The 23,144-nt window shown below is 41.4% G+C and overlaps 1 protein-coding gene across 1 annotated transcript in view; it reads right to left on the minus strand.

Annotated features, from left to right (window-relative positions):
• LOC139310027 (zinc finger protein 850-like) overlaps window positions 1-15,378 on the minus strand; it is a 49,209-nt gene extending 33,831 nt beyond the window's left edge. Inside the window, exons 1-3 of the mRNA XM_070934201.1 lie at window positions 15,295-15,378; window positions 6,815-8,984; window positions 4,551-4,554 (exon numbers count right to left, since the gene is read on the minus strand). Coding sequence (XP_070790302.1) covers window positions 4,551-4,554; window positions 6,815-8,984; window positions 15,295-15,378 — 2,258 coding nt within the window. The remainder of the gene's footprint in view (window positions 1-4,550; window positions 4,555-6,814; window positions 8,985-15,294) is intronic.
• Window positions 15,379-23,144: the final 7,766 nt, after the last annotated feature.

Here is a 23,144-nt window from a genome sequence, read left to right on the forward strand (position 1 = left end):
CTGCGAAGTCCCCAGAGTTCCTTTTTTACTCCTGGGGAGGAAGCAGAATGTGGCTCCCTATCCAGCTCGCCGCTGCTCCGGGCTTCGAGGGAACTCTGCTTCTTGCAGAGCCAGGCGACGGGACCAATCCACTTAATGAAAATCAACAGATTGCTTAAACAAATAGGATGAAATCCGGATTCTGGATCTTAAATTGCAAGTATTTCTAACAATTTTATAAGTGATTTTAAAAGCGAAGAAAAAAAAGTTTAAAATGGCGACTGGCTGAGGCTTGAGAAGAAGAAAGCTGAAAGCGAAAGTCCTTCCGCCTGAATAGTTTAACACGTTACAAAGTAGCAGAAATAATAGCACTGGCTAGAACTGAAAAGAAAAATTTCTACTTTATGTTTCTTCCTTCTTGGAGATTTGATATTGATACTGTTTGGAGAGAAGATTTTCTTTTTAAAAAGAGTTTGTCTGTGTGGCAGGATGGCGTTAAAACTGATAAAGCCAGACAAACAAGCAGCGGGGGGGGGGTTTCCCCCATTTACAAACCATATGAACAAGTTTTGAACTTGCAGACTCAGAAGAATGGCTTTAAAGACCTAAAAGAATTTGTCTTGGAGGAGATGGCAAGACATGATGAGATTGTGAACCAGAATCTTAAAAAATTCAGGCAGGAAATTAAAGAGTTGGTACAACAAAAATATGCCAATCTGAAACAACAGTTTGTAACAGCTTTGAAAACTTTTTCAGAAATAGTTATAAAGCTGGATAAAGATATTAATTCAGAATTAGAGTCTAAAATGAAGGAAGCTGATTATAAGATTTATAATTTGGACAATAAAATACAAAGAATTGAAAATGATTTGATAAATATTCAAGACAATAGCTCAGAAGTAAAGTTTAAAAAGGAAGCTGATCACGAGACTTACAATGCAGATAATATAAAACAAAGGATTGAAAAAGAAGTTACAATGATGCAATACAGGTCCATGGAATTTGCGGTCAGAATGAGGGGACTACAGGAAAATAATAGAGATGATTTGAGAAAGATGTCTGCTGAAGTTCTGGCTGTGATTTTAAAAGTTAGTCCTGAAGAGGTATCCTGTAAGATTGATAAGGCCTACAGAGTAAATTCTTGGGTTGCAAAGCAAAGGCAGTTGCCTAGAGATGTGGTGATTTACTTTACTGATAAAGGAATAAGAAATGATATTGTGCAAAAGTCTTTTAACTCCACTCTAGAACTGAATGGAAGGAAGATTTGAATATATAAAGAGCTGCCGTCCAAGATGTTAAAAGACAGAAAGGAATTTGGATTTTTGGTGACTGAGCTAAAGAAACAAAACATCCCATTTAGGTGGGATGCTCCAGTTGGTATAATATTGAGATACCAAGGAGAAAGATATCAATTAAATACTGTTGAAAAAGCGGAAGAATTTTACTACAAGGTTCTTAAAATGGATTTAACATCTCCATGGATGCCATCAGTGTTAGGAACACAGGAGGGGAATAAAGAAATGCAAAATGAACAAGAGACTGAAACCCAGGCTAAGCAGATGGAGATGGAGGTAATGGAAAAACAACAAGTCACAGAGGCCCTTTCGGACGAGTCGCTTTTGGATTCTCCTTTAAAGGTTATAGCTGGATTACTTATAAATACAAGAGAGGTGGCTTTGGATTTTAATGTGATGTCTCATCAAGTTACAGACCAGCATGGAAATCAATCAGCTGATATACAAGTCCTAGAAAGGCAACCAGGATGGAGATCTAAACCACCAAAAGTTAAGAAAAGAAGAAGCAGGTCTTACAAAACAAAAAAATTTTAGACTAAACAACAGTTTAATGCCAGTTACTTAAGAGACGATTAAATATAATAAGCGGGACTTATAGATGGCTGATATATGAAAATATAGCTGAGGCAAATTATTGACTTGTATTATTTTGAGAAGAATAACAGATCTCTGCAGTTCTGTGCCTTAGGGATGTGGAAGAAGGCCTCTAACTGAGTGGATTGGAACTTTCTATTTTGAACTCTTTGAAAAATGGATTACGTATATGTTGAGCTATAAGGCACGAGAATTATGGTGGGGCATGCAGAAGATCTGGTTGTTACCCTAACATGGTGGTTGGTATTAATAATCTAGATGAAAGACACTACAGAAGATATTATAAGATATTATATGGAATACAAATATAAAGTCACTCAGGTGGTTTTTTATATACGAAAACATTTATTATTGATGGGGGCAGATGGTAATTGAAGATACTGAATATACTGTTGGAAATAGAACTTGATGTTACCCTAACATGGGTGATGGAATTAATAATCTAGCTGAAAGACATTACAGAAGATATTATATGGATTACAAACTTAAAGTCATTTGAAGATTTTGTTTATATATCGAAATATTTTTTAGTGGTGTGGTATGGGCAGAAGAACAAAGATATTAAAATATTATGTATGGTAGACCTGTAGGAAAATGGGTGGAGATAGATTAGGTTACTGATTGTTTAGTTTACTAAAAGGGATGTTAGGTTTAGATATTAATATACGTAAAAGACTTGAATTAAGAGATATATGTATGGGGTGGAGGAAATGGGTAGATTATGAGTTGAATAAATGTTAAATTAGGATTTATTATATAGTTTTATAGCTGAAGGTCGCTTTGAAATGTATAGTATATGGGGGATATAATAACAATGTTAGAAAGAAATGGTTAGTATGTGGGGGTGGTGTAAAAGGATGGGAAAGTATTATTTAAGTTGATATCAATGATTTTATTTTGAAGAAGCCATGGGGGGAGGGGAGGGGGAGGGGGGGGTTAGGGAGGAGGGGGGAGGGAAAAGGGGGAAAATTGTATTTGAAAAACTTTTTCAATTAAAAAAAAATAAGTATATAATTAACCATATAAAGATGTGGAGACAGCATACTTGCATGCTCCATTACGACATACCATTTATATGAGAAAGCCGTTAGGAGTTAAAACAAATAACCAAACTGATTGTTGGAAATTAAAAAGAAGCCTTTATGGTTTAAGACAATCAGGGTTTGAATGGAACCAATGTATAATTAAAGAGCTTAATAATATTGGATTTCAGGAAGGTGTAGCAGATAAATGTCTCTTTAAAAGAGAGAATGACGGTTTAATATCATTTTTGCTATTATTTACTGACGATATAGCAACAATAACTAAAACTGATAAAGAATAAAGAAGCGATGGAGATTATTAGAAAGTTGCAAGATAAATTTAAGGTCAGGAATTTAGGTCATATTAGACACTATTTGGGCCTTGATATTGGTCAAACAGCTAGAGGATATAAACTGTCTCAGTCTAGCAAGATAAGTCAGATGTTGAAACGCTATAGTATGGAGCTATGTAAGGCAGCTAAAACGCCTATGGCACAGGATTTTCAACATGGAGAAATCCAAAGTCCTGGATTTAGTAAGGAGATCTATCAATCCCTAATAGGAAGTCTATCCTATATTAGCAATTGGTCGAGACCTGATATTTCATATAGCGTAAACCAATTAGCAAGATATAATGCAGAGCCAACAGATCAGCATTGGCAGGCCGCAAAGCGGATATTGAGATATTTAAAGATGACAATGCATTATGCATTATATTTAGAACCTAACCATGATCTGATACTGAGCGCATATGCTGATGCCAGTTTCGCTACTGATTTGACCACCAGAAAGTCTACGTCAGGTATTGCGATAATGTTAGGTAACTGTCTAATTGGATGGAAATCAATTATTATTATTATTATTATTATTATTATTATTATTATTATTATTATTATTATTATTATTATTATTATTATATTTCTATACCGCCCTTCTCCCGAAGGACTCAGGGCAGTGTACAGCCTATTAAAAACACAAAAATATACAGACATCAATTAAAAATAATTAAAATTATTAAATAATTTCGGCCAAATTAAAACCCAAAAATTTAAAACACCCAATTTAAAATCCTTTACATTGATAGCCCGGCCTGGCAGAACAGCAGGGTCTTGAGGGCACAGTGAAATACTTGGAGGTCAGAGATCTTGCGCAATTCCGGGGGCAGTTTGTTTGTTTATTAATTAATTAATTAATTAATTAATTAATTAATTAATTAAATTTATATACCGCCCTTCTCCTGAAGGACTCAGGGTGGTGAACAGCCAAAAGTAAAAACACAGAATATAAAATTTAAGAATAATTTAAAATAAATTAAATAATTTGGCCCAACAATTTAAATACCACATTAAAATTCAGGTTACAATTAACCAATTTAAAAATTAAAAATTTAGAAATTAGGCCAGCCCGGCTTGGTGAAATAAAAACGTCTTTAGGGCCCGGCGAAAAGTTCGTAAGTCAGGGATTGTCCGTATCTCCAGGGGGAGCTCATTCCAGAGGGCGGATGCTCCCACAGAGCAGGTCCTCCCCCTGGGGGCTGTCAGCCGACATGCCTTGGCCGATGGCACCCTGAGGAGCCCCTCTCTGTGGGAGCGGACTGGCAGAAACATATTAGTCTATCCACTATGGAAGCAGAATTCTCATGTTTGTCACTAGTATGTACTGATCTGATTTATTATAAACAACTAATGATGGACGTCGGCTTAAAGGTAGATTATCCAATCGTAATTTATGAAGATAACCAAGCTGCTATAAAAATGGCGACCAATTTAGCGGTTAAGACAAGGTCTAAATATACTGATATTCCTTATTTAAATGTTCGTCAGAGTATTCAAAGCGATATGGTCCAGCTGGAATATTGTATGTCTGAAAATAATATTGCCGATAATTTCACCAAAGTGCAAGGTGCAATCAAACATAAGATGTGTTGCGAAAGCTATGGCTTGAGAATATGAACAGGTATATATTAGCCTGTCCAAAGGGGAGAATGTTAGGATATGGTGTATGTCTAACAGGTTGTCCAGGCAATATATGTGTTCTATGACTTTAACATGAATATGTATTCTATGACTTTAAGAAGTACTGCTGAGTCATTGTAATGCTGAGTCATTATGTCCTGATTGGATAAGTTCTGTTGTAATTGTATTTAAGAAGGGAGCTGAAATGTAGTCATTGATGATATGCTACCATCGTGTGTAGATATGCTATCATCGTGGGTGGATATGCTACCAGCGTGATCTCTTACCAGCGTGAATGTGCTGCTATTTATTATCTATTGCTGTTTTATATGGTAAGAAGACTTTTGTATCACTGGACTGATTTGACTGGCAAAGACTTGGATTGTTTAAAGACTATGAGATTGTTTTTTACTACAAAGTAAAAACTTTGATAAACCAGTTTGTATGTATTTTATTCATAGCTCTCAGCACCATTTCCCTGTGCTCTATGCTCTGCTGGTTGGTTAACACAACAATATCCTTAAAAACACAGACATACAGTCCAACCCTCTTTCCCCAACATAAGGTTCAAAGATCTTCAAAAGACACAGAGGAGGAGGCTATGATGCCTGGTGGGTCAGACTTAGACCTAAGGACTACAGGGACCCTGTTTTAGGAAGGAGAGGCCTAAGAGATGGTTATGGGAGGCCTTTGGAAGGAAAGCCTGAGCCTGCCCTAGGCCGCTTAAGACCTTCCCGAAACCCTGAGGTAGCCAATGTTCCGCTTAACAACTTACACATTCATTTAACGGCTGCTGATTTAACGGAGTCAGATTCTGAGGGAAGTCCTACCTTAGCACTTGGCCACCAGCTGCCCTTCTGCCCTTTCGCTATCCCCTTGTCCCCTCCTCCTGACCTCTCCCGGTAGTCTCCGATCCTATTGGTGAGGATGCTTTATTTTTTTTATTTTATTTTATTTATATTTATATGCTGCCCTTCTCTGGAGACTCAGGGCGGCTTACAATGCGTTAAGCAATAGCCTTCATACTTTTGTATATTTATACAAAGTCAGCTTATTGCCCCCACAAACTGGGTCCTCATTTAACCTACCTTAGAAAGGATGGAAGGCTGAGTCAACCTTGAGCCTGGTGAGAATTGAACTTACAGTAATTGCAGACAGCTGGTGTTAATCACAATGCTTTTAGTCTGCTGAGCCACCAGGCCCTGGCAAGATGGAATTTCCCTCCCATCTTGCCCACTCAGTCATTGCAGTAATTGAAGGCAGCTGGATGTTAAATGCTGCCTTAGTAGGAGGCATTAGCCTCCTACGCCACTCAGGCTTTAGTTACAAAGCTCGGGCTCCTCGCATGGAGAAGGAGTGGCCCTCCCTCTGACACACACACTTTGCCCTCCTGAATACACCATGAGCAACGTGCCCAAGGACAACGAGCCTAGCAGCAGCCTTGAGGAGGAGGTAAGCACAGCTGGGCACCCACTGGGGGAAGCAGGGCTGGGCTGTGGGGTCCCAGTGCAATGGGAGCTTGAGGGACAGGGTGGGTGCTTACGCTCTCAGGGCTCTGGGCAGCCTGCACTGCTGCCCAGGGGTCCTTTGCGTGGCCTGAGAGGGATGGAGAGAACAAGGTTTTTGGCACTTACCACTGTCTCGCCTTCCTCTGCTAGAGACAATGGATCCTCCCAGATCTGCCTGGGCCACCACAGGCGCCCCATGACACAAGAGATGTTGAGCTGGCCATGTGACATCACCCCACCATGCCCACCCACAAGATCAACCACAAGCCTGATCTGGCTCTCAATCAATCAAATAGTTTAACTCTGCTGGTCTGGACACTCATATGGTTTCTCTCCTACGTGAGTCCTCTGGTGGTTCACCAGGGTAGAACGGTAACTGAAACATTTCCCACAATCTGGACACTTGTATGGTTTCCCTCTTGTGTGTGTCCTCTGGTGTATCACCAAGTAGGAATTCAGACTGAAACTTTTCCCACAATCAGGACATTCAAAGGGTTTCTCTCCTGTGTGAGTCCTCTGGTGTATCACCAGGTGGAAATTCTGACTGAAATTTTTCCCACAATCAGGACATTCAAAGGGTTTCTCTCCTGTGTGAGTCCTCTGGTGTATCAACAGGTGGGAATTCTGACTGAAATTTTTCCCACAATCAGGACATTCAAAGGGTTTCTCTCCTATGTGAGTCCTCTGGTGGCCAATGAGGTGGGAACTCTGACTGAAACTTTTTCCACAATCAGGACATTCAAAGGGTTTCTCTCCTGTGTGAGTCCTCTGGTGTATCAGCAGGCTGGAATTGACACTGAAACCTTTCCCACAATCAGGACATTCAAAGGGTTTCTCTCCTGTGTGAGTCCGCTGGTGGACAATGAGGTGGGAACTCTGACTGAAACATTTTCCACAATCAGGACATTCAAAGGGTTTCTCTCCTGTGTGAGTCCTCTGGTGTATCAGCAGGCTGGAATTGACACCGAAACCTTTCCCACAATCAGGACATTCAAAGGGCTTCTCTCCTGTGTGAGTCCTCTGGTGTATCACCAGGTGGGAATTCTGACTGAAACTTTTCCCACAATCAGGACATTCAAAGGGTTTCTCTCCTGTGTGAGTCCTCCGGTGTATCACCAGGCTGGAATTCAGACTGAAACTTTTCCCACAATCAGGACATTCAAAGGGTTTCTCTCCTGTGTGAGTCCTCTGGTGTTTCACCAGGCTGACATTGTGACTAAAACTTTTCCCACACTCTGGACATTCAAAGGGCTTCTCTCCTGTGTGAGTCCTCTGGTGTATCAACAGGTGGGAATTCTGACTGAAACTTTTCCCACAATCAGGACATTCAAAGGGTTTCTCTCCTGTGTGAGTCCTCTGGTGTATCACCAGGTGGGAATTCTGACTGAAACTTTTCCCACAATCAGGACATTCAAAGGGTTTCTCTCCTATGTGAGTCCTCTGGTGTATCAGCAGGCTGGAATTGACACTGAAACCTTTCCCACAATCAGGACATTCAAAGGGCTTCTCTCCTGTGTGAGTCCTCTGGTGTATCACCAGGTTGGAATTGTGACTAAAACTTTTCCCACACTCTGGACATTCAAAGGGCTTCTCTCCTGTGTGAGTCCTCTGGTGTTTCACCAGGCTGGAATTGTGACTAAAACTTTTCCCACACTCGGGACATTCAAAGGGCTTCTCTCCTGTGTGAGTCCTCTGGTGTATCACCAGGTGGGAATTATGACTGCAACTTCTCCCACAATCAGGACATACAAAGGGTTTCTCTCCTGTGTGAGTCCTCTGGTGGTTCACGAGGCTGGAATTGTGACTAAAACTTTTCCCACACTCTGGATATTGAAAGGGCTTCTCTCCTGTGTGAGTCCTCCGGTGTATCACCAGGTGGGAATTCTGACTGAAACGTTTCCCACAATCAGGACATTCGAAGGGTTTCTCTCCTGTGTGAGTCCTCTGGTGGCCAATGAGGTGGGAACTCTGACTGAAACCTTTCCCACACTCAGGACATTCAAAGGGTTTCTCTCCTGTGTGAGTCCTCTGGTGTTTCACCAGGTTTGAATTTTGACTGAAGCTTTTCCCACATTCAGGACATTCAAAGGGTTTCTCTCCTGTGTGAGTCCTCTGGTGTATCAGCAGGCTGGAATTGACACTGAAACCTTTCCCACAATCAGGACATTCAAAGGGTTTCTCTCCTGTGTGAGTCCTCCGGTGTATCACCAGGTAGGAATTCTGACTGAAATGTTTCCCACAATCAGGACATTCAAAGGGTTTCTCACCTGTGTGAGTCCTCTGGTGTATCAGCAGGTGGGAATTCTGATTGAAACTTCTCCCACAATCAGGACATTCAAAGGGTTTCTCTCCTGTGTGAGTCCTCTGGTGTTTCACCAGGTGGGAATTTGCAATGAAACTTTTCCCACAATTTGGACACTTGTATGGCTTCTTCCTGGTGTGAGTCCGCTGATGTATCACAAACTTGCCATGCTTGCAAAAGCATTTACCACATTGGGAGCAGTTGTAGGTCATCTGTCCTATGTGGATCCTTCTATGAATCACAAGGGAGCTATTCTGACCGAAGCTTTTGCTACATTCAGAGGATTTATATGGCTGATCTCCAGTGTGGATCCTCTTGTGATTTGAACTCTGTACTTTTCCCACAATAAGTTTTCTGAAGGAAATTGATTTTTTTTTTTTATTTCTGCTTCAATTTGCTTTCCTTTTCAATGTTGCTTGTTATTCTCAGTTTTCCAGTGTTGTTATATTGGCATCTTTGTCTGTAAGATTCAAATCAAAGTGTAAGTTTTTTTGTTTATAAAAAGGTTGCAGAAGATGTGAAAAAAAGTAGTACAGGTAATCCTTGAGGTAAAACAGGCCATTCAACAAAAGTTCAAAGTTACTACACCCACACACCCAATGCTAAATACGAATCTGTTTCAAAGTTGAAATTTTGCAGCCTCTCTCCCAATGGTCCATCAACCAGCTGCAGCATACCCTCCCACCTATTTCCCAAACATCTTGCCCGCTCAGTCCTCAAAGGCCCCAGACCACAGTACATTGGCCTGCTTTGTCAATATCTTTGCTTCTAGGTATTGCTCCCCAACCCCACTCCCCTTCTTCATTCACTTACTTAATTTTTGACGAGCTCAAGTAGTCAACTGAGTTACGTGGCAGAATCAAGAAGAAGACTTACGATCTCTTTTGTTTCCATGGCAATCCTTTCGCCCCACCCATCATAAATTGATAGTGATTTACCTTGCCTGGGGAGGAAAGGATTGCCATGGAAGTAAAAAAGATGAATTTCTTCTTTGCTCAACCAGTGTAAGACTAGCATAAAGCTAGCACTGTTGGCCCTAAGGAGAAATCATGTCTATTTTGCTTCCATTGCAATCCTTTCCAGCCAGCATAAGCTCCTACGATTTCTTCTTAGTTCCGCCGGCACTAATTTTATGCTGGCAGCGCTAAAAAGAGATCGTAGTGGTTTACCCTGGCTGGGGAGGAGAATATTGCCATGGAAACAAAAGAGATCGGATTTCTTCTTCATTCTATCAGCGCTAGATTTACTCTAGTCTTTTACTGGTAAAGCAAAGAAGAAACTCCATCACTTTTGTTTCCATGCCAGTCCTTTCCCCACCCAGCCAGGGTAAACCACTATGATATCTTCTTAGCGCCAGCAGCATAAAACTAACACCAGCGGAGCTAAGAAGAAATCATAGTAGTTTAGGCTGGCTGAGGTGAAAGGATTGCCATGGAAACAAGAGATTGGATTTCTTCTTCTTGATTGTGCTATGTGGCCCACCGAGAGAATGGCCTTCTCTACTCTGATTTCCTGAGCTCATCAAAATGTAAGTAAGCAAATGGTGATGGGGTGGAGTATGTAGGAGGCCCACTTGGCTTTGGGGAAACCAAGGGGGAGGAGGCAGAGCATGGGGTATCCTAGACTCAAAGAAAAAGGTTAAGGGAGACGTGATAGCTCCTCTTCCAATACACTGGAGGATCTGTCACAAAGAAGAGAGGATTGACTTATTCTCTAGGGCAGCGGTTCTCAACCTGGGGGTCACGACCCCTTTGGGGGTCAAACGGCCATTTCACAGGGGTCGCCAAAGCCCTCTCTTGCCACCCCCATGCCTTCACTCACCCTCACCCTCTGCCTCTGTTGGATCGTCGGTCGCCGTTCGCTTACCCCGCCCACCCCCAATCTATTGCTGCCTACCGAGTCCCAGCTGATGGCTAGAGGGGAAAAAAACTGTTTAAATTCTTGCCGCGGGGCTTCAAAGGGCCGCCCTACAGCTGATCAGTGTTAAAAGAAAACCAATGAGAAGATCGGTGCCTGCAAAAATAGAAAAAACAGCCTCTTTCAGCTTCAGCATAGGTTAATTAGCTTAAGTTGATTAGCTCGGCCTCCCGACTCTCAGCTGATTTGCTCTCAGCTGTTTTGTGCAGGCTCCTTTGCAAGCGCTTGTTTTGCAAACTGCAAAGAGTGCTGGAGCAATTTTTTTTTCCCTAGCTAAAACGAAACTGAAAGGGTCTTTGCTGCAACGTGACAAAATGAGGCAGGGAGAGAGATTTCTTTTTCTTTTTGCTCACCAAAAAAGGTAGGTGCAAACAATGGGAAATTTAGGGCAAAAGAGGAGAGTTCAAGCTTTTAAAACATAAAAGAAAAAAAGCTCTATTTAACTAGGGAATTGTAATAATTGAGATACTATTAATTGTATATTGTGTTGAAAGCAGAAATGGTTAAGTTGTGGTTTGGAGGAATATATGGGGGAAATTATTCGGTTTATTATTATTGGTAAATATAATTAATGGATTTGTAAGAAATTGGATTGCATGGAAATAATTGGAATATTCATGTTCATATTGATTAATATTCAAAAAAGATAGTTATATAACTAATTGATTTATATTAAAATGTTGAATTTGTATTAAACAATTGTATTACATAATTACATAATTAACCAATGTGAAGATGGATATAAAAATAGAAGTGGTATAATATAGAATAGAAGGGAAAAATTGAATTTGATTAAGATTAGAGATGAGGATGAAGGGTAATATTGTTTTTTTAAAAAAATAGATGAGGAATAAATATGGCAAAAAGGAAATATAGAAATTGTAAATTTAATTGAAATGACTAAACACTGTGTTGGAAGAAATATCCTTCTGGGTTCTGCTCCAAGTGGGGAAAAAGACACTGGAAACATGGAGACTGCTTGGACAGATGGTTTAATGGTGGACAGGATCACATGGCTTGAGTTCCTGAACAGAAAAGGGGCAGATACAGTAAATCCTCGGGTTTTTATGCTCTCTCTGGCTTTGCATTTCTTGGGGCCCCAAAAGAGTATCCTGATTGGTTGTCAGACTCCCAGGAGGTGGGGGTCTTAGCTAGCCTTGCTGGCTGATGGTCACATGTGTTTCCCAGGTCACATGCTTCCCAGGTCACATGTGGTGAGTTTCGGTTGCTAGATGGGGCCCATTGTGTTAGTTTCTGTTCCTATTGTGTTGCAAATGTCCTTTGACAAAGGATTGACTTTCTGCCTCTGGCCCATTAACAAAGGGTGGGGGGCAGGAAGGTGGGAGCTGCTTTGTCTGTAAAATATGCTTCTCCATTTCTCATCCAGGGAAATATAATATTCTGCCTTTTTAATATTTCCCACAATATTTCATTCTTCTAGGAAAGGGGTGGGTGATAACCTCCTACAACTGTTTAAATTTGTGAACCGGTCAAATACTCTGTTCAAAGAAAATACGTTGTATGTTTGTATGTGTGTTTCTAATTATTGCTATTTATTCACATTTGTTCACTTTTATTCTTTAAAGTTTAACAATTCATTCTTTATCTTAATATCTTTATATTTGTTTGGGGTTGGCTTTCTTCCCTTTCATCTTTTTTATTGTACAGCAATCTTTCTCCTCAAATCTACCACCTCTGTCTTTTCTTTCCTTCTTACTTTCTCTTCCCCCCTTCTTCTTCTCCCTACTTCCTCTTCTTTTCTCCTTCCCCTCCTCTCTTCCTCCCCCTCTTACCCTCACTCCCACTCTAATTTCCCTTCCCTTCCTTCATCCCTCTCTATTGCTGTATCCTTTTATGCATATGGACTACTCAAGAGGGCTGAAAAAGTTATTTTTGACTGGTCCTCGCACTTTTGACCAGTCCTCGAACTTACGACCGTCCTCACAATTTACGTTTTTGCCCTATCTTGTCACCATGGTGAAGAGAAGCAGTTGTGAAATGAGTGACACAGTTGTTAAGAATGCTACAATGGGCATAAATGATGACCAGTCATAACTGCGAAGACCGGTCAAAAGTGCGAGGACCTGTCAGAAATCACTTTTTTCAGCCCTCTGGGTAATCCTTTTGTGCACAGGGACTACTCAGAGGGCTGAAAAAGTTATTTTTGACTGGTCCTCGCACTTTTGACCACTCCTCGAATTTACGACTGTCCTCACATTTTACGTTTTTTGCCCTATCTTATCACCATGTTGAAGAGAAGCACTTGTGAAATGAGTGACATGGTTGTTAAAAATGTGAGGATGGTCATAAGTGTGAGGACCAGTCAAAAGTCCGAGGACCTGTCAGAAATGACTTTTTTCAGCCCTCTGAGTAGTCCCTATACACATAGCCATGCCCACCCGGTCACATGACCAGTTGGCCACGCCCACCCAGTCACATGACCTCCAAGCCACACTCACAAAATAAGCCATGCCCACAGAACTGGTAGTAAAAAAATTTAGAGCCCACCCCTGGTTGGGGGTCACCACAACATGAGGAACTGTATTAAAGGGTCCCGGCATTAGGAAGGTTGAGAACCACTGGACTAGGGCACCAGAGGGTAGGACAAGAAGTAATGGGTGGAAGCTTGTCAAAGAGAGATCCACCCTAGAAGTAAGGAGAAATTTTCTGATGGTGAGAAGAATTAATCAATGGAATATCTTGCCTCTTGGGAGTTGTGGGTGTTCCATCACTGGAGATTTTCAAAAATAGATTGGACAACCATTTGACAGATGGCATAAGGTCTCCTGCCTCAGGCAGGGAGTTAGACTAGAAGACCTTCAAGGCCCCTTCCAGCCCTATGATTCTATATTCTTAGCAATGTAAAGATGTGGAGATTTCAACAGTCAGCATATTTTACACTGATCAAGCATTTTTTGATTTCCTCTTCTGCAAAGCTTACATTTCCCAGGTCCTTCCCAGTCTGCAACTTTTCCTTTTTCCCCTTTCAATTAATAGTTTCAGTAATGCAGTTGCACGCAACTTAACCTCTAACCACCTCCCCATATAAGAGTTTTACAGCACCCATTCCCAATGCAAGTTCAAAAATGTTACCCCCATCTTCAGATTTAAGATTGTGCCCCGCCCCTTTCGACTCTCCGCGGGATCGTGTCACGATTCATCGAAGAAAGAGACGCCGCTTGCAACTCAATAGCCCCGATGCTCTTTTTGTCATTTTGTGTCCCCCCCCCCACAACCCGTGACGCCTCCGCGCCGTCTTTTTATGCCTTTCCCCGCACCGATTGCGGAGCTGTGTGCTATGCTTGAACATGCTATGCTTTCTTTAAAAAGAAATTATTTACTCAAGGATAATTTCCCTTTAACCTTCCCCCCCCCCCCACTCCCCCTTCCTGGATTTCTTATTTTCTGATCTGATCATTTTCTGAAAGTTTCAAATTTAACTTACTCTTTCCGAACTGTTGAGATTCGCTCAGCAAAATTCAAGAACGGCAACACCAAACTCAAAGTTTTCTCCAAAGGAGCTACAGGAAAAGGAATTCAGTAAGAGGACTCTACATTTCTGGATCTACTCTAGCTGCTGAACTTTGTGCTTTTAACCCGTTCAGCTTCTTGGAAAGTTTGACCAACATGATTGTAAAATGATCTCCCAACCACCCTGCTTCCTTCTGCAGAATTCATTTTACAGCCCAGATTTAAAGCAACACGGAACAAAAAATGTATTTGCAATCACGATTCCATTTTGGAACAAGTTCTCTTTAGTTAGCCTTTGTTATAACTGTAAACCCAAAAAAGTCTTCAGAACTGGTCCTAAACTGGTTTTGAGAAGGTCTGTTAAACTGGATCTAGGTGCAAAGGACTTTCCAGCAGTATGCATGACAATAAATACAGGTAGACCTCGACTTACAACAGTTCACTTAGTGACCATTGAAAGTTACAACGGCACTGAAAAATGCAACTTATGACCGTTTTTCACAGTTACAACCTTTGCAGCAGCTCCATGGTAATTTGGTTAAAATTCAGACACTTGGCAACTAGTTCATATTTATTTATTTATTTTTATTTAAAGTTTTTATTTTTATTTTTCATAAACACATTTACATGTACAGTCATTTCCATTATTTTTCATTTATCTTTTTTTTAACGTTTATTTTTAATTTTTACTTTTTTGGGGCTGCTCTTTTACCCTTTACCTTTACTCCAACCTTTCTTCTTCTCCTCCCCTTCTCTTCCTTCCTGTTTCTCCTCCTACTTCCTTCCTTTGTTCTTCCTCTCCTTCTCTTTCCTACTTCCCCTTCCCTTCCCCCACTCCTTTTCTTCTTCCCCCTTCTAACCTTCTCCTCTACTCCTCTTTCCCCTCCCTTTTCTTCCTCTTCTTTTCCCTTTCTTCTTTCTCCTCTCTCCTCTTCTCCCTTCCTCTTTCTCTACTCCTTCCCCTCTCCTGTTGTTCCCCTTTTCAGTTCAATCTGGAATTAGACGTTAGGTTACGAGAATTCCGGCCCCGAGGTTTGGACGCCAACCAGGTACCAATTCAGTAGCACAGCAAAAATGGTGCATCAAGAGTCATTCTGGCCAGGTCCTGAGCCTCCCGGCGAGAACACGGAACTCCTTTACATAGTCCTTTGCAGGCCTCCCTCTTTGCTTCAATGATACAAGCTCCCCTTCCATTAACTGGGTTCTGGTGTCATCTTCAAAACGGCTCCTCAAAAACAGTCCTATGTTCACCAATTCCTTTGCATGGTCGCTGTGGAGATCAGCGATCCAGTCCGCTGCCTCTCCTGTCAACACAATGGTAATAGCGGCCACCATGGACCACTGCGATGGATAGAGACGGCCATATAAATCAATGTGGCTAATTATCTGACTTAAAAATAGTTCTATCAGTTCTGCCATCGAAAGTGGCTTGGATTGGTGGAGGGCCCCAAAACTGTTGTTGTGGCCACATCCCTGACACCCACACAGGGGTCGGTCAGGGTGGCGGTCGGACCTCCTGAGCATCCCTCCCCTCCACTCTATGCAGCCTACTCTGTTTTCGCGGGGCGTCACGACCCATATCGTGTGAGCCTTGCCTCCTCTGCATATCTTGGTCCACCCCTCGTAGTGCTTCCCCTAATGACGTGGAGGTGGGGGCAGTCACTTGATGGTCTGGTGCTCGAGACCTATTAGTCCCTTTATCAACACGCAACTTTGGGCTAGCCAAATGGAAGCAGGTGTCTGTAGTTCCGTGTGCCCCCCCTCCACCTTGCCAGGTGGCCGAAGCATCCACTCCTGTTGCCCAGGGTTGCCACGAAGGAGCGTCCCTAAAGCTTGCTTCCCCGAATCTCTCTCTCAAAACATCTAGAGTAGAGGTTCCAGAGCCAGTGGAGTAGCTCCACTCCCCCTCCTCATCTTCTATCCACCTTCTTTCTCTCCACCCTTGGAAAGCCATATCACCTGGATGGGGTGTTGGGGGTTTAGCTGTTCCTGGATCGGTAAGGGCTGAACTCTGCCACCACTTGCCAGAGGAGGACTTCATCCCATTGGGGACAGATGCTTCCAAATCCTCAGAGGCACACTCCCCCTGCTCTCTTTTAGCTTTACCACAGGAGGCTCGCTAGCCCCCTGCGCCTCCGGTACCACCTCCAATATTGTGTCTTTGCCCCCTTCCTCCATCTCTGGCACTCCCGTTGCTGAACCCTCTGCCATCCCCACCGGCTCACAGCTGTTCCGAACAAGACAGCGCTGACTTTCTCTCGGCTTGCTCACCGGTCCTGGGTACTTGGAATAACCACACCACAACCACAAAGCCTGAATGCTGAATGGTGGTTTATTTCGGCTCCAGATCAGCTGCTGTCAATGCTGAGTGCAATGAAACATACATAATGTTTAAATAACCCACAGCACCCCGTCGGCCAATCGGCATTACTTCCGGGGTTGTAGACCAGCTGCTCCAATGCTCATGATGTCATCGCTCGTTCCTTACGATGGCGAAGAGCTGGAGTCCTTCCGCAAACACACCTTGCCCAGCCGCAGCATGCCTGACCGCCTATTCCAGGTTCACCGCTCACCCCCACCACCGGTGTGTGCTTCCCCCACCCACCAGATACCATCTACTAGTTCCCGTAGATGGTATCTGGTGTTTCAGATAGCGCTCATTCCTATTCCCCAAGGTGTCGAGCTGGAGTGAGTCTCAACAGTGGTATTCGAGCAGCCCCGATTTCCTAATTATCTTTATTCTCATTTCAATTTCTTATTCAATTATTATTTATTTTTATGTCATCATTTGTGTACATTTTTATAATATCTCATTTTTTCCCTTTTATTCCCCCCCCTTCCCTTTCTCCTTTTACTTGACATCATCTGGGTATCTATTTTTCTAATTGTTTTCTCCCATCTATTCTCTATCTATTTTATCTCTATGTCCTTATTCATGTTTCTTGTCTAAGCAATCATAAAATTTATCCCATATCTTGAAATACATCGACTCCTCTTTATCTTTTATTCTCAATGTTAATTTATTCATTTATGCACATTCTAAAATTTTCTTTATAATTTCTTCTTCCAACGGGATTTTATCTGCTTTCCAATTTTGTGCAAATACAATTCTAGCCGCTGTTATTATATGAATTGTTAGGATATGGTTTGAGCCTAACAAGTTGTCCAGGCAATATATGTGTTCTGTGACTTTAATATGAATATGTATTGTGTGACTTTAAAGTTTTACTGCTTATTCATTGTAATGCTGAGTCATGCTGTAATTAGATAATCACTGGTTGTAAACGTATTTAAGAAAGGTACTGTAACGTATTCAATTGATAATATGCTACCATAGTGTGAGGAGTTGCTACCATTGTGCTATCATCGTTGGATGGATCTGCTACCATCGTGGTTTGTGAACCAGAGTGAGTTTGTTATTCTAAACCAACTGTTGTTTGGTAAGAAGATATATGTAACTTAGGACCGATTTAACTGGCAAAGACTTGGATTGATTTAGAGACTATGAGATTGTTTTTTCAAAAGTACTTTCAAAAGTAAACTTTTGATAAACCAGTTTGCACATCTCTTATTCATTGCTCTCAACAACGTTTCTCTGTGCTCTACACTCTGCTGGTTGGTAACACAACAACAATATCCTTAACATGAATAATCAAATATGTATCTTCTTTACTATAATTCTTGGATAAAATTCCCAATAAGAATATCTCTGGTTTTAACTCTATATGTTGCTGCAACATTCCCTCTAACCATGTTTGTATTTTCACCCAATATTGTTTTGCTTCTTTACACAACCACCACATATGATAGTATGATCCTGGTGACATTTCCAACACTTGGCTGATTTATCTTTAAACATCTTAGCTAATCTTTCTGGTGGCATATGCCATCTACAAAACATATTATACAGGGTTTTTTTACAGGCTGTTGCCATTGTTAATTTATAATTTATTTCCCAAAGTTGTTGCCATTTATCCAATTCTATGGTGTATCCAAAATTCTTTGCCCATAAAGACAAAATGTCTTTATATCTAACAATATTCCCCATGTTCACAATATTTGGGTATGTCACCGCTTCTATTGTAGAAAGCCACATTGGAATATTCAAATAATGTTTTTCTTTCACTCTCTCCCACACTGATAGCGAACCATTTCTTACATAACGTCTTTGGAAATATCCATGTATCCTTTGTTTCCCGTACCATAAAAAGACATGCCAACCCAGTTTTAAATCATGACCCTCCAATGTCAATAGCCTTGTATTCCCTAATAAAATCCATTCTTTAATCCATGTTAACGCTGCCGCTTGATAATACAATTCCCAATTCGGAAGGCCAAACCCACCTCTAATTCTTGCATCTTGTAGCATTTTTATGTATCATTTGTAAGTTGAGGACTAGCTGTATCACATGACTACATCACTTAGGCAATTTCAGCAATCCTTGCTGCTGTCATTAAGCAAGGACTTCATTGCAACTCCCTGCTGGCTTCTAATAAGCAAAGTCAACAAGTAAGTCTCAGGAAGTCACAAGTCCGACCTAGAGCAATTGGCAAAAAGGCTGGCAAGTAGATAAGTGGCTATTGTTCTGCAAGCATGGCAGAGCCGGAGTGATTGCTGCCAGCTGTAGGAGTGTCCACCAGCGTCTTCTGTGGTACCACCAGCACATGGCTAGGCAGGTACATGTGCAATATGGAGTGAGGGCAGAGCAGAGGGCAGATATCCCACCCCCAGTCCTTTTCTCTAGACTAGCCAAACCCAAATCCTGCAACCATTCTTCATCCATATGTTTTAGTCTCCACAGGCCTTTAATCATCTTAGTTGCTCTTCTTTGCACTTTTTCCAAAGTCTCAACATCTTTTTTGTAATGTGGTGACCAAAACTGGATGCAGTATTGCAGGTGTGGCCTTAATTAGGCTTTATAAAGTGGTACTAATACTTCATTTGATTTTGACTCTATGCGTCTTTATATACCACCAAGGATTGCATTAGCTTTTTTGGCTGCTGCCACACACTGCTGGCTTATATTAGGGTACTAAATAAGCAATCAACATAAATCATAACATACAAACAATAAAGTTCTAGTCATAAGATGTTAAGGGAATAGATGATAGGAAAGATGAGAAGGATAATAATAATACAGACTTCTATATGATTTGACATCCGAGGGCATAAGAGAGTGTTGTGGGAATGAATTGTTTAGCAGAGTGATGGCATGAGGGAAAATACTCTCCTCGTGTCTAGTTGTTTTGTCGTATGAACGGACTGCCATATGTTGGATTGCAATCAGGTGGTTCAGGGGATTCTGGGATGGTTGGAACTTTGAGGACTGATCATAAATCCCCCTCATTCAGTGCCACCAGGGGTCATTAACTAAGCACTACCTCTCTGTGCTGCCTATTCTAAATTATCCTAAATTTAGGCACTACTTTCATCCACTATTAACAAAATATCAATTATACTTGTGGAAAATTTGAATGTAACTTTCTCGGTTGATTATACTGTCAAAACAGACAAAACAATTTTAAAGACTAAAGCAGAAAAAAGAAAACTAACCCTGCATTCTTTTTTTAAAAAATCATATTACGGTCTACCCCCACCCACCCCAAATCAGGCAATGAAAAGTAACCCTGGGAGGACGTAACAAGTTGGAAAGTTGAAAAAGGCTCTTTTGTATATGCTTAAATATAAGCTATTCAGACATTTTGGAAGTTGAAAAAATGTATCTATGGTTAATTCCAAATGTTAAAGGTGAACATGGTTCCTGTAGTCTGCAATTTTTCCTCTGGAATATCCATGAACAGGAATTTTTAGCTTTAGCCATTAATTCCTATACATTATCTCGTAGTCCTTTTTTGATGAAATGCTGATGACACACCCTTGGAAAATAAGTAATGAGGATCAATGCTAATCTGGCTAATCTTTTGAGTCACCTATTTATACCATTAAAAAAAACCATTAAAATTAAAAAAACAAAAGTTGGGATATTTTGGACATGTGATGCGACACCCAGAAAAATATGGCACACTTCATTTAATCCTTAATATTGAAGGTAAATGAGCTCCAGGCAGAAGAAGAACATCATGGCTTCAAAATCTAAGGGAGTGGTTTGGACAAAATTCAGCAGCACTTTTTCGTGCGGCTATTGATAAAAATAGGATCGCCAACATGATCGCCAACGGCTTATGACGGATATGGCACAAGAACATTTATATCATGTCAAATGTTTCAAAAACTTCCCGTCCTTGTAATGGTAGTGAGAGTAGTTTGAAGCCATTTTTAAAAATGTACCTCTCCTTTCTGCAAGTCAGACAAGAAGAAAGAGCTGGAAAATGCCAGAATCAGTAAAGTTCTGAAAGGGAAACAATAATAAGGATATAATAAATAATACTAGAATATGATATACTGGTATACTAGATTCTGTAACCATTAGGTTCCTGTAATACAGTGGTCCCCAACCTTTTTATCGCCGTGGACCAATCAGCCTTTGATAATTTTACCGTGGCCCGCTGAGCGCGCGCAGGGGTGGGGGCTTTGGGCCACACGTGCGTACCTGCGCGGGGCTCTCTTCCCTGGAGCCTTTGCGCACGGCCCAGGAGCTTTTGCGCACGGCCCAGGAGCTTTTGCGCACGGCCCAGGAGCCTTTGCGCTGCAGCGTTCATGTCCCCCGGCCGCTGCGCGGCCCGGTGCCAGGTACTCCACGGCCCGGCACCGGTCCGCGGACCGGGGGTTGGGGACCACTGCTGTAATACATATATGCCTTTGTATTTGTATCATACATATTATTCCTTTCTATTTGTATCTCCTGTTACAAACATATTGTTATTAGGCCTCTGTAATGTACTGTATCTGGTATTTGACAAATGTATGTCCCTGCCATTTGACCTGAACTCATATCAATCTATCTAAAAGCATGGTACGTATCTCAGTTGAAACTACAGCCATCAACAAAGGGATAATTTACACCTCAGCCCTAATTTATGTTTGATCTGGATAAACTCCTGCTTTCCAGAGCCAGGGGGCCAATTGAATAAACAAAGAAATGCTCAAGGATGACTAATTGGGAAATTTCTATTCCCCCTTGCAGGGCAACAAGGAATACACAAACCTAAATTAGGAGGCCAGAATTGGGTACTAAGCTGACGTCTCTGAGGGTATAAAAGGATGCCATACCTTTCCCAAGGTGTGGCTATTTCCTCGCATGCATTGTATCTGTATGTTCTGGATATAGTTCCAGCCAGTATTTTGTTTTTGGCCATAAATAAAATCTGCTTTTTTGCAAGCCTCATCTTGAGTCTCTCTCTTTGGCATTCTGGTGACTCAAGTGTGTTTTGGGACCTTACATTTCTGGCGCCCGAAGTGGGACTTGAAGGCAAAGTTTCTTCAAGGTGGCCGCATTCAGCTTCCCACAAACTGAGCCGCTTTGAGGCTTGGTGACCTTCATTAAAGGTAGACGGAAGAAACCAGCTTGGACGAGTACCGAAGTCAAGAGCACTCCTGGAAAAATTTATCCAGTGACTTTGATCTGGTCATTTGCTGGCAGGCTCCAATTCTGCCTGCCCTGAATGCCTAACAAAGAGGCTTGCACTGTGGGGGGTTATGGAACTCAGCTCTTCTGGGCGAGTAGAATTTTTTTTTTCTCTTGGGAAGGGGAGTGTTGCTTTGTGAGTGTGTGAATGAGACGAGGGAAATTCCTCAGAGGTATGCCCTCGAAGTGATGTGCGGAGATCCAATCTGCATTTCTGATTATCCGAGAGGACATCAGCCAGAGACGATCGCTTTGAAAGGAGTGTGACTGTTGGAATAAGAATCTGTAGTGCAGGAGAGGGCTCTGACCAAACTTTGGACCCGCAGGGGAGGTCTGGGAAATCTCTTAGGGAAAAAGAGAGGGTTTGGTTAGGCTTCGCACCGACGGAAAGGTGTGGGAAATCTCCTCAGGAAGAAAGAGAGTCTAGTCAGGCTTCGAGCTGACAGAAAGGAATCCCCTGGGGAAAATGGGCAACCATGCTGGTAGCCTGTTTGGAACAAATAACCTAGTAACAAGAATTGGGCCATGTTCTCCATTTGGCTATGTTAGCCCACTGGAACACGTTACAAACAAGTTGTGAAAAAACAAAACAAAAAGAGTATAAAAAAAATGAATGAAAAAATGTAGCAGTAAAAGTTATCTGTAAAAAGAAAAGTGGAGTTTAAACTTGCTCATGAGAGCCCTGGCTAAATGCAAACGATGTGTGAACATAGGTCTCTATACCTCTTATACATCTTGTTCTTTAAAATGTGCCAGCGATTGCTGGGCGATCCAAGTTAGAATGAGAACACACAGAACACCCCCAGGGCAGAGGCACGTAGTAACAATCTAGTGCCTAAAGAGAGATCTATGGGTGGCAAAGAAATATTACAGTGTTATAAAGATCTTGATAATTTACCATTTTCGAAAGAGCCAGAGAAGTCTGACAGAACTAAGAATAAAGAAGAAATTGTTTATTGTTCTTCCCACCTGGGCTTTAGCAGGTAATAAAAAAAAATGTAAAACCTGCCTAAATGGGAAGACTCATATAATTTGACTTGATCAATTTGGTGTGATTTCTGTTACAAAATTCCTGGATATGCATCTATAATAATAGCATGTAGAATTGATTGTGATATGTCTGGCCAGCCTGCAAATTAAGTAAACATCTCGGCTTGGAGCTGTGGGAAACGCAAAGTAGTTAGGGCCCACAATCATATTTATGATTTAAACTGCTCTCTGAGTTTTCCCACTGCTTTAAGAATAAGCTATAGGTTGCCCAAGGAAATAAAATTAAAACAAAAAACAACCTCCACAGGTCTGGAAATGTTTGATGGTATGTGTGTGTATGTGTATGTATGTTATCATTTCCAAACCTGCAGGAAGGATGAGACCCTCTAACAACAGTACACAAAAAGTTATTTAGAAAATGGAGCTCATTGGCTTGTGAAAAAGCTCCCTGAAATAATTATGATTGGTTTGCATGGAGGAAGCATTAAATGAAATTTTTGTATGTGAAATTGGTTTATACAAAAAGTCTGATTGCAGTACAAATGTGAATGTGTGTATGTGAGATGTCCCGAAGCTCATAAGGAG

This window comes from Pituophis catenifer, unplaced genomic scaffold (assembly GCF_029215685.1).
Source record: "Pituophis catenifer annectens isolate HBS135680 unplaced genomic scaffold, rPitCat1.0.hap2 SCAF_2, whole genome shotgun sequence".
NCBI classification, from domain to species: domain Eukaryota; kingdom Metazoa; phylum Chordata; class Lepidosauria; order Squamata; family Colubridae; genus Pituophis; species Pituophis catenifer.